Source organism: Caretta caretta, chromosome 3 (assembly GCF_965140235.1).
Source record: "Caretta caretta isolate rCarCar2 chromosome 3, rCarCar1.hap1, whole genome shotgun sequence".
NCBI classification, from domain to species: Eukaryota; Metazoa; Chordata; order Testudines; family Cheloniidae; genus Caretta; species Caretta caretta.
This window is the reverse complement of record NC_134208.1, coordinates 84,012,975-84,025,665: the sequence shown is the minus strand read 5'-3', so window position 1 is coordinate 84,025,665 and position 12,691 is coordinate 84,012,975. Positions and strand designations below refer to the sequence as shown.

The following is a 12,691-nucleotide window of genomic DNA, read 5'->3' as shown; positions in this document are numbered from 1 at the left end:
AATTAAAATGCAGAGCCCCCGGACTGGTGGCCAGGACCCGGGCAGTGTGAGTGCCACTGAAAATCAGCTTGCGTGTCATTGGTTGCCTACCCCTGACCTAGACTATGGAACCCACTCTCACAAGAGATAATGACAACCACGGACCTCTTAACTTTTAAAACTAAATGAAAAACTCACTGCTTTAACTTGGCTTTCCTCAGTAACTTATTTTCACTACCCCACCAACCTACCAAAAGACCCCACTATAAACTAATCAAATTATTGCTTCTATAGGCTGTGGCATCTGGCACTGGACACCCTACTGTGTTAGCCCTCTGCCTCAGCAAGAGTGAGAGCTTTGCTGCTGCTAAGCTGTGTGTCAGCTCCCTAACCTAAAAGCCTGCCTGCCTTGCCTGGAAACTCCAAGACTCTGCTAGTCTAAACCTTACCCGCAAGGTAAGAACCAGTGAACCCCAGTTCCCAAAAGACATAATCCTGCAACGTCCAGTCCGTCTCGCTGGACGCTCATAGAAATTATTAAGTTCGCGGTCTCTGAAGAGACAGAGTACACATCAGCCTACTAGATTAGCTCAGTGGTTCTGAACCTATTTACCATTGTGGGCCACAGCTTTGTGCTGATTGGGCTGCAGGTTGAGAACCACTGGGTTAGCGAAAAGAACAGTAGTACTTGTGGCACCTTAGAGACTAACAAATTTATCAGAGCATAAGTTTTCGTGGGCTACAGCCCACTTCATCAGATGCATAGAATGGAATACATAGTAAGAACATTATTATATACATATACACACACACACAAATATATACACACACACACATACAGAGAAGGTGGAAGTTGCCGTACAAACTGTAAGAGGCTAAATAAGATGAGTATTATCAGCAGGAGAAAAAAACTTTTGTAGTGATAATCGAGATGGCCCATTTAGACAGTTGACAAGAAGGTGTGAGGATACTTAACATAGGGAAATAGATTCACTATGTGCAAAGATCCAGCCACTCCCAGTCTCTATTCAAACCCAAATTAATGGTATCTAGTTTGCATATTAATTCAAGCTCAGCAGTTTCTCACTGGAGTCTGTTTTTGAAGCTTTTCTGTTGCAAAATTGCCACCCTTAAATCTTTTACTGAGTGGCCAGAGAGGTTGAAGTGTTCTACCGGTTTTTGAATGTTACAATTCCTGATGTCAGATTTGTGTCCATTTATTCTTTTGCGTAGAGATTGTCCAGTTTGGCCAATGTACATGGCAGAGGGGCACTGCTGGCACATGATGGCATATATCACATTGGTAGAAGTGCAGGTGAACGAGCCACTGATGGCGTGGCTAACGTGATTGGGTCCTATGATGGTGTCATTTGAATAAATATGTGGACAGAGTTGGCATCGGGCTTTGTTGCAAGGATAGGTTCCTGGGTTAGTATTTTTGTTGTGTGGTGTGTGGTTGCTGGAGAGTATTTGCTTCAGGTTGGGGGGCTGTCTGTAAGTGAGGACTGGTCTGTCTCCCAAGATCTGTGAGAGTAAGGGATCATTTTTCAGGATAGGTTGTAAATCTTTGATGATGCGCTGGGTTAGCTGATGACTCACCCTTCACTTCAATACACAGCACTGAGATGGTTTTGTAATAAAACAAGAATAAGTTTATTAACAAAGAACAGAGGTTTAAGTGCTACTAAGCAAGAGAAAAAAAAAAGACAGGTATGGTTACAAACAAAAAAATTTGAATACACTTTCTAGTGACTAAAACTTAATCTTAGCACATTTCAATTTTTGCCTAAGCAGTTTTCTTATTTACGTCTAGTTACCAGCACCTCCCACCTCCAGGCCAGGAGACCCAATGTTTACAGAATCAAAGAGTGCTGTTCCCTTTGTTCCTTAAGTGATCAACAACTATATTAACCTTTTATATTGACCAAAGTCCATTATCTCTGTATTAACCCTTTATATTGACCAAAGTCCATTATCTCTGTCTCAAGAGCCAGGAAGGCTTCCTGGGGTGTAGACTGTCCTCCAGTGTGCTCACTAAGCTGCTGCTTGCTAGCTTTCTTTACTGTATATGTAAATATTCTTTTAATGTCCTCTGCCAATAATCAAACTGAGGAAACACGAAGTCCTTGGTCTATGGCAGGCTGAGTTTATGCACTGCTTCCCAAACACATTTTAAGAACATATTTCGAGTACAAACACGACTCTGTACACAACCTGTACATACATCACATAATGATTTTGGGGACCAGCATATCACCAGTTTACATGATACCTTGCTTGACACCTGTTAGATACATATTATGACAACAGTGTGTCGGGAGTGATGAGTTTGTCAGGCCTGATTTGAGTTACAGTACGGTGGACCCTCTGCCAGCTGGCAATGAGGAGCTTTTAGTGTTACACAAGTTAGGAAGAAAAAGCTTGTTATTCTACCTGTAAAACACTTGGGAGACTCTCACGATACTGCAGAGCTACGATACCACAAAGATTGTAAGTATCTAAATAGATCATACTAATATAGTAATTACAATAATTGTATAAAAATGCCTAATACCCCACAGTGTAAACCCCATTTTAAAGATAAGAACTAAACAAAGGTGCTTTGTTCATATATTTTTCTTTGATATATCAAAATAATTGCAATGTTATGAAATTGGAAATAGACTCTAAAATTTCCCAAAGAACTCAATATTGTGTGAGATGCTATTATGAACAGAAATATGACTGCAATGAATTACTGAAGGATGTTTGTACTGTACCACTGATGTTACTGATTTAGTGTGCACTGTACTACTTCATTAGACAACTTAATATTTTTAAAGTGTCCATTACCTTGTCACATATTAAAGACTAATCTCAACTACAAAACTAGCACATCTATAAAATAATTCAGCATTTTCTCAATAGAAGACATCAATATATATGTTCTTAAAAGTAACTATCCCAATTTTAAATGTCACCATTTGAATGGACTAGAACTGCCGTATGTTATAAATAACTCAGCCACACTTTTCAATTGCAAGTTGCAGACCAGCAATTTCTCATTTCCTTTTCAATGCCAGTGCTACTTGTTAGTGTTTTGCACTTCACTTACCTTAAATATGAAAACAGACTGAGTCAATTTTCAACTTCTGGTTCTTAAGCACTAATGCAATGCTGTTGTATTGGGTTAGACTGCTACACAGGAATACTTAAATACCTAAAATACTGTTAGAGAGACAAGGTGGGTGAGGCAATACCTTTTATTGAACCAACTTCTCTGTTGGTGAAAAACTTTTTGAAAGCTTGTCTTTCACCAACAGAAGTTGTCCAATAAAAAGATATTACTTCACCTACCGTTTCTCTCTAATATTCTAGGACCAACACAGCTACAGCACCATAAAAAGAACTTGCACTCTCATTTTTTGAGGAAAAAATTCAAGAAATCAATTTTACTTTCTCATCCCCACCATTCTAATAAACCACGCAAAACATCCACTTAACCAGTTTTCACATAATCCTTTTATACCCCTACAGTGGGTTGGTACAATTCACAATAATTTATTTCAGCATTACATAACATTCTTTCTAATAAGCACTCACATGGTCCAGTGGGCTGAGACGTGTACCAGAAACCAGTCTTGATTCACCGGATTCAAAACTGGAAGCGTGGAGACTAGCATAAAGAACATAAACAGAATATTAACCCAGACCCCATTTGGTTTCCCCACAAAGGATCTTCTCCCCCATTGCTCATAAACAAGTGGGAGTATCTGCAATACTGTTCTTCTTTCCCCATAATCCTACAGATGCTATTCAACTTAGGTGTCAAGTAGAATAGCTCAGTGGACGTGAGGAGGAAATCAAAGGACTGCCTGAATACTGACACCCTCTTCTACTTATTGTGTGGACAAAAAGAAAAGGAGTACTTGTGTCACCTAAGAGACTAACCAATTTATTTGAGCATAAGGTTTCGTGAGCTACAGCTCACTTCATCGGATGCATAAAGTGGAAAATACAGTGAGGATGTTTTTATCAACTGTCTGTGTGTATAAAAACATCCTCACTGTATTTTCCACTTTATGCATCCGATGAAGTGAGCTGTAGCTCACGAAAGCTTATGCTCAAATAAATTGGTTAGTCTCTTAGGTGCCACAAGTACGCCTTTTCTTTTTGCGAATACAGACTAACACAGCTGCTACTCTGAAACCTGTCATTGTGTGGACAGATAGAAGAAAAGGAATTAAAGTTGCTTGAACATGTATAACTCATTGTAAGTCCTTGCTACATCTGCTTCTGAGCAGTCATAAGGCGTGGCTGCAGGCAATGGCAGTGCAGCTCCTGCAGAAGCCATGCTGCTGGATAGAGGGACACCAGAGAAGGCAGGAGCCATCCCTCCAGTTGGCTCCTGCCACTATCACAGAACTAAGATCTTGCCCTCTGTGAACTGTGCTAAGCCACAAGCCTCTCCCACCAGAGGAGAAGATAACCAGTTATTCCATAAGGAAAATAATCTTAAACCTGTTTAAACATTTGGAACTCAAGGAGGACTTTTCTGAAATAAAAAAAAAATTAAAAGGCTTTAGAAACAGAAATCTTATGGAAACAGTGAGATACACCAAATCTGGTATAATGACTGTCACAGTTAGTTTCAAATCACAGGAACTTCTGGGACACACCGTTTAACAATACCAGTGAACATCATTAAAAAGATGAGTGTCTATACTGCTAATTACATCCTAACATAGGAAAAAGGAACCATAAACATTATAATAAAGAAAAAGAATCAATCCTTTTGCTGCTAAAATATAATAAAAAAATCTTAAAGTGGCTGTACCTAAAAGTGGAAGGTGGTCTATTTTCTGGTGTTCGTGAAGATGCAGATCCAAAAAGTTTCCTTTGGTCCTCTCTAGGTGTAAATGGCCTCTGAGTTCTTAAAGTCCTTAGTGCATTTCGTGCTTCATTTATTATCTCAGCACTGGTCTTCTGCTTAGGTACTAAAGGTCTATAAAATGGTTCTGGCTTTTCTACATTTTTATTCTTTGAAGAATGCATTCTTCTACAAAATACTTTACAGGAAGCACTGTGTATAGGAGGCACAAAATACAACACTACTTACAAGTGATTAATAATTAAGACACTAATAAATAATTCAGTTATCCACATGCAGTTAAAACAGGATTTAGGAAGAACAAAATTTGAGACCAGGGTGAGGGTGGGGAAAATATTCTCAGATACCTCCAGAAATCTCCTTGCACCATTGGAGTTCAAATAATATTGTTCTTCCCTCTTCATTTTTCAATCCTATGGAAAATGTTGCAAATGTAGAACGTGTCCAGCTCAGAGAGCGTCTTTGATAGCAGGAGAGGGAGTTTAAAAACAAAACCAAAACACCACACTTAGAGGCTGCAATGCTTTCAGAGTCACACACAATAGTTTCCAGACACCATAGAAAACTTCAAACAACACTATTTCAACACCCAAAACCTGATGATTCAGGGAACACCACAGTGATGTTACCACAGCAAGAACTAGACAAAGAGCACGTAAAGAGAAGACTTTCTTGATCATATACTTAGAAAACAAGCACTATAAGTTAGTCTTATTAAGTTCTCTATTGTAACAAGCTAAAAGAGGCGCTTCCCTGAAAACGTCAACTGTAACCAGAGCCAAGGAAAAGCAGCAAAAACCTTTAACTTTTGTAAGAACAAACATTCACACATTACACAATGAATTATGAATTAAAGCTGCAAGTCAGAGAATGATCCCACGTGTACCCTTACAGAGCCACTGAACAACAGACTTGCTTCCAAAAATTGCTAAGTCTAAAAAGTCAGTCAATATCCCAGTTCAGATTTTGTAGACATCAGTTTTCATTTTTCAGCAGGTTACCATCCTCATCCAAGTCAGAATTCTGCAGGAGGCTGAAGTTAGCTCCTTATTCATGGTACCACTGCCATACTCATGGTTCCCAGTTCCTTATTCAAAGGCCAAAATTATTTTAAAATACATTCATGTAAGATTTTTCTTCTTTTTTAGAAATTTCATCAAATTAATGTTTTAATGTGATAAAATTTTAAATTACTAATTACTTATTTATTAATTAAATAAGGAGCTGAGTTATGACTGTCTGTACATGACAAAATAATGCTTGGATCAACTCAACTGACATGTCACTGTGACCCACCAGACTGTTCTGAAGGACCTGAGACAAGTCACTCCCTGATCCGAATCTTTGTTCCTGAACAATATACTGCAACATCACACCACCATCCCACATTGTGCATAGGGCTTGAAAAGGAGATGCGTTTTGAATGGCTGTTTGAGACAAAACACATACTGGGTCACTCCAAGTTATACGTCCCCATGATGGTTTTACATTGTGAAGGGATGAGGATATGCCACTTTCCACGCTGAACCTTTATTTCTGGTCTGACAAACATATTACTCCCAGTTTTATCGTTTGTTTGCATTGTTAGTTAACATGCAATACACATGGGGGGGGAGGGGAAGCAGTATTCAATCAACTTGCAAATCCAGCTGTAATGTTTTCACAGAAACAATAGCTACAAATGAAGTCTACAGGAATTTTGCTTTGTTAGATGAATTAAGAATAGGGAAAATGGCTAAATTTATTGAAATTTGTTTGTGTTAGATATACAGACATTTGTTTTTATTTAAGTTGTGTGTTTTGCTCTTTACATAACAAAAATAAAATGAAGACACTGGTTGGACATAGTTGGGTCCCAAATAAACATGTTTATTAACTATATACAAACATACAAAGTCTAGCTTAATGCATGCTGCTGCTCTGAGTGGTTTCTAATGGCTTCTAAAATATAGAAAACAGTGACCATCACTAGAATGCCCACAAACTACTTAAAAGAAATACTAACCTATTCCTCTATACTAAAATTAGCTGAACCTGCTAGTATCTTTGCTGCTGTACATGCCTCATGGCAACACTAATGTGGCTTGGTACACTTTAATGGAATTTGGAGAACTCTATCTCCACCTCCTTTTCTTTTTAATTCCAAAATTCCACCATAGAAATGCCCGCCATAAGTCTGACTAAGTCTGTGGAAACATACAAAATGATTCCCAGAGTTGTGCATTATCTCCAACAACTCTGTAACTAAAATGACAACAACTTTTCTTTAATGAACTCTATGGTTCATGCAAATGATTTTGATGACTTCTACTGAACTAATCAATATTTGAAACAATGTTTTAAAAATTAATGCTATATTCGAGTTACATGGAAAAGTGTTACCGAGAGGGCAGATGAAAGATTTTTCTGGGGAAGAGGCATTTCATTTCAGGTTTCAGTAATGCCAGTTATATATTTCCCCCCATTAATGAGAATTTCTAATTGCTCTTACTTGCTACCCAGACTTCAAGCATAAGTATACAAGCAACTGAAAAGTGTCTTTTCTTCGCATTTTTTGTCACATCAGTTAAGATTTGTTCATAACATCTTGAGTGTGAGTTTTATATCATATTTGCCTCTTCAGCACCCTCCTTTGTGTTAACACTATCCAACCCATTCTAGCTAGTCTCCAGCTGAGAAGGTTAGCTCTCTACCTGTGAGATACAGGCCCCTCTCCCACTGCAATGGGGCCCAATGTTACACAAAACCAAAACCTTCAGCCTCACACCAGTCATGCAGCCAAAAGATCACCTCCAGTATTCAATGGACTGGCAAAATCTCCAAAAAGATCAACTGGGCTTTCCTTTTCTTCCACTTACTTCCAAAATGCCTGAGATTTTTCAGAGTAGCAGCCATATTAGTCTGTATCTGCAAAAAGAAAAGGAATACTTGTGGCACCTTAGAGACTAACACATTTATTTGAGCATAAGCTTTTGTGAGCTAAAGCTCACTTCATCAGATGCATGCAGTGAGCTGTAGCTCACGAAAGCTTATGCTCAAATAAATGTGTTAGTCTCTAAGGTGCCACAAGTACTCCTTTTCTTTTTGAGATTTTTCATAATCTGTGTAGTTGCATGTGGCACTGTCTCATTAGTTCCAATGCGTATTATCATCAGTGGAGACTTGCCAGATGACTTCATAATGCTGTTTAATCCTGCAGTTACATCTTGTATCTTCACTTCAAGAAGACAGTACACTGTCCTATTGTCCCAAGAGAAGTTCTTCAGATATCCTAATAATGAAGCTCTCTTGGTTGTTGCTTATTTTACACCTAAAGAACATCCATCAGATGTGTCCCCTGTAGTTTTCTTCTCCATTTCTCCAGAGACAGTTTCTTTTGGAGTTGGCTTACTAAGTTTGATACTCCTAGTGAAGTTGAGCCTCCCAGTTCTTATTTCCTTCTTGGTCACAAATAACCTGCTCATTCCTTTCATTTCTACTCCCTTCAGTTCCCTTAACACTGATCCTTCCCCATGCGGCATCTGTAACAATGATTTCCAAAATCCTGTTGTCCAAGAAGTGTTCATTTTCTCAGGTGCCTCAGTGTTGCAATTTATGCTTTCAGACTACATATCTTCTCCTCCCAGTGTGGCCACCAGCTTGGATTTCACACTCCAGAAATCTACTCTGTCTTCCAGCAGAAAGGACAACATAACACATCCAAGAAACGTCACAGCATCATCCATATTTTCTACCTGGAGCAGAGTCATACCTAAAACAAGAATCACGCTTCCTCTCTAAACTGCCACTGAAACTCATCTGGTTTGCCACTTCTGTTCATCTGACAACTGACCTACACACTAAGCCTCAATGCTCAGCCCCCTCCCTTGCAAACAAGGAGGGAATAACCCACCTCAGAAACATCAAATACAGGTTTTGTTCAAAGATACAAAGGTCTCAGTGACAAGGCCCACACTGAGACACAAACAGACCTGCCTCACCTGGCGAGTTCTGGAGTCCACAACTCAGTCATATCACCCTCACAGAGAACAGACAGACAAGAGATGGAACAAACACAACACTCACCAAATCCCTGGACCTGTAAGCATAGGTTCCACAGGTTTCACCTTCTGAAACATCCGTCTGCTGCTCCTTTTACCCTGATAAAGGGAGTGGATGTGTTTGGAGGTGGTGGAGGAGGGCTGGTGAAATGGGCAATGCTTTTCCATACAGATAAAGGGCTTGTCTATACTTACAGTTAAATCAGCACTGCTGTAATTAATGCAGTGGTATCGATTTAGCGGGTCTGGTGAAGACAAGCTAAGTTATGGCAGAGCACTCTCCCACCAACATCTGTACTCCATCTCCCCAAGAGGTAGAAGGTAAGTGAGCAGAAGAGTGTCTCCCAGCATAGACACCACTGTAAGTCGACCTAAGTTACGTCAACTTCAGTTACGTAACTGAAGTAGCATAACTTAGGTCGACTTACAGCTTTAGTGTAGACCAGCCCAAAGTTTCAAGTAAAGGAGTTCCATGTTTCAACTACTTCATAACAGAGTAACGGTTTAAGGGACATGTCACTTTGGGTTACCCGAGACTTATTTTGTCACGTAGAGCCAGTCAAAATCCAGTTCTTTATTCAGTCAACATTTACAGTACAGAAGTGGGGTGAGAGCTTCACGTGGCAGCATATTTCACCAGAACAAAGCTTTAGGTCAGGGAGTTACTTGTCTCATCTCCTTCAGAACACTCTGACAGCCACATGGACCAGTCATTTGTCTCTCTCACCAACAGAAGTTGATCCAATAAAAGATATTGCCTCACCCACCTTGTCTCAATTACATAATTAGTCATTTAAATTTGTCACATTCAATCAAATGAATTTGATAAAACTTCTAAAAATTTAATCCTACATTGATATATTTTTAAATAATTTTGGCCTTTGAACAAGGAACTGGAAACCATGAATAAGGAGCTGGTACCACAAATAAGCAGCCAACTTCAGCCTCATGAGTTCATCCTTTGCTCCATGAGTGGTTCTCAACCTATTTACCCTTTTGGGCCACATCCAGTACTACCTGTATGGCCCTGAGGATGTCACATGGGCCACAGCTCTGTGCGGATTGGGCCGTGGCCCATAGGTTGAGAACCACTGAATTGTTCCACTAACATATTGAAGAAAAAGTATATTTTGCCCAGTATTTGATTAAACATTTAGCAAGATGCAAGCTGGTATCTTCTATCCCTTTGTATTTATTTATGAATAAAAGTGAACAGCAGAAGAGACTGGAAGATGCCTTCTTTGATCTTTCTAAGCTCTGAAGCAAAACCTCACTTCTCCCACATCACTGCTCTCATATCCTTTACTTCCTCCTGCTTCCTTTATTGTCATGCTTCTTTCCCAACTGCTCCTTTTGGGTCTCCTTTCAAGTAGAGAGATTGTCTCCAAAACAGTCTGTACCAAAACTGCATATGAGTTTATAGTTTGGTTAAAAACAAAACTATTAATTGTCCATTGCTAAGGTGTAATTTTAGAACACTACCTCTGGCACAACCCAGGCCCATATTAATAGCATTAAAATAAGCTTTCAATTTTTGGTGTAATTTTGTTAATAAGGATGGTAGGATTTTTTCCAATTTCATGCAATAAAAATAGAATGAACAGCAGCAAAAGGAGCTGATCCTACAGTCCTTAATTAATATAACAACTCCTAACACAGTCAATGGAAATTTTGACCAAGACGAAGACCCCAATATAACCAGCACCTGTGGAGTAAGAGGTGACCTGACTCTTAGAGAAAATTAAAAAATTACCAGCAAAATAAGAGGGTTGTTTTTTTTCAGATTGCTTTTAAACACAAAAGGTTCCTCTATCTAATCACTTCTAAAAAAAACACCCATACGCCATAGTAAGCTTATGCTCCCTGATCTTGTCTTCACACTGTAAACTAGTCAGCACAGAACTTTATTAAATGTTTGGTCTAGACCAAACCCTACCTGCCCTTCCTTGTATATGGGTAAACTTTGTTTGGATGGGCCATTTTCCCTTCGTTTGCATGCCTTTGTGTCCTTCCTTCCCTGTTACTATCACAGCATAGATTAGGGGCGGAGTGGGGGGGTGTAGATTTTGCACCTGGCTATATCAATACACGTTACATAACCAGGGGAAGAATAAACAACAATATCCCAGGCCTCAAAGTGAGTGAAGGCATTCTCGCCATGCCCCAGCGCGTGGAAGGTGGGGGGAGGGGCAGGGAGCCTCCATCAACTCCTGCCCCGGCGCGTGCGTGTGGGGGCGGGGCGGGGCGGGGCGGGGCGGGAATGCAGCAGCCCTGACGCCGGGATGAGCGGTGAGGCGGGCAGCCCGTCCGTTTCCATGGCAACCGGACACAGAGCGGCCCCGTCCCTTTCGGGCTGTGAGGAGGCACCTTGTCGGCGGGTCTGTGCGAAGCGGGTCCCCTCCGCGGCCGGTCCCCCTTCCTGCCGCCGTTGACGGCTACGCGGCGCTTTCCCCCCAGCCCTCGGCTGCGTCGAAGGTCGGGCGTCTCCAAACAAGCCGGCCGGCCAGACACACATCGCCAGCGAGCATGCGTAGACAGCAGCAAGCGCATGCGCAGAGCTGCCTTGTCCCACGCTGGCTTCTGAGGAGAACGGGGCGGGGACAAGTAGGGGGCGGAGCCCGTGCTGGGCGGGGCTCGTGCCGGGGGGACTGGAGTAAGGAAGCTGGCAGGAGCGATGCGCTGTAGGCAATCGCCTAGTGCTGTCTGCTGCCTCTCACCTCCCAGCCGCAAGCTCCCCAAGTTGCGGGGGGGGGGGAGAGACAATGAGGGGGAGGGGGCATGTGCTGTGGGGTTGTACAATAACCTTTCTGCCTGCCCCCCGGATTGGGGTGGAAGGAAATTTACCCCCCACAATAGCCCCAAGCAGACACTTTTTGTGCCTACCTATCAACCACCGTGGCCCTAATGTGGAACCTGCTGTGTGACAGAGGCCCAAAATGAGGGTCACTGAATGTAATTGTGAAGGAAACTCAGGGTCTGTTCCTTTAGTTAGGATCAAGGTGCCAGTAACCTCAGTTTCATAATTTCAGATCATTTTCAACACTAAAAGTGAAAGGGAGTCCAGGGACCTTTCTGTCAAACAGAGATAACTTTGAGACTAACCCAAGTGATGGCTATGGAGATGAGATGCAGACAGGCAAGACTCCAGCACAAAACCAGTTTACTCCGTCATCCTAGTCAATGGCAATGTCCAGCTTTTGAATCACTGGTTATTTTCATCATCTTGCCATCAAAAATTGGAAATGTTGGCATATTTCCTGGCCATCTCAGTCTTTCGTATGGAATATTGTCTTAGGTATTTCCATGTCATTCAGTCGTACCAGGTCCAGTCTATGCAAATCCCTCTCAGGAATCTGGGGAGAGATATTTTATATAAATACATGTGCACACACACCTTGGTCTCAGCAGCATAGGAATTATAACCCTGACCATACCTATCAGATCCTGGGCACACTCCCTCTCACATGGTTGATCTCTGCCGCTGAAAATCCATCTCATGATTATTGGAATCATTTTGCCAAAGGCAATGAGAACCAGTTCAGTGACTCCCAGTTATACTTAACCTCTCACCCAGATGGGTAATTTGATGGTTTGCAGTATTAAAAACCATAGATGCTGGAACTAGGAGTGCAGGGGATGCTGCAGCACCCCCAGGCTTGAAGTAGTTTGTGTACAGGGTTTACAGTTTGGTTCAATGGCTCTCAGCAACCCCACTGTAAAAACTGTTCCAGCACCCCTGTTGAAAACTTCCCAAATATGTAACAAAGAGAGGCCTGTGTTATCTGTTGTGGTGATTAGATCA

General features: G+C 41.2%; 1 protein-coding gene across 4 annotated transcripts in view; it reads right to left on the bottom strand.

Moving 5' to 3' along the window:
* Positions 1 to 11,437, bottom strand: part of ARMC2 (armadillo repeat containing 2) — a 135,639-nt gene extending 124,202 nt beyond the window's left edge. For 2 of the 4 annotated variants that reach the window (XM_048844852.2, XM_048844854.2), the window contains exons 1-4: positions 11,257 to 11,437; positions 5,197 to 5,309; positions 4,796 to 5,041; positions 3,562 to 3,634 (exon numbers count right to left, since the gene is read on the bottom strand). In XM_048844852.2, coding sequence (XP_048700809.2) covers positions 3,562 to 3,634; positions 4,796 to 5,041; positions 5,197 to 5,219 — 342 coding nt within the window. In that variant the 5' untranslated portion in view covers positions 5,220 to 5,309; positions 11,257 to 11,437. Of the gene's footprint in view, positions 1 to 3,561; positions 3,635 to 4,795; positions 5,042 to 5,196; positions 5,310 to 11,256 lie in introns of those variants that run through there. The other 2 variants (XM_048844853.2, XM_048844855.2) reach the window with 2 other exon arrangements.
* Between the last annotated feature and the right edge of the window lie 1,254 nt (positions 11,438 to 12,691).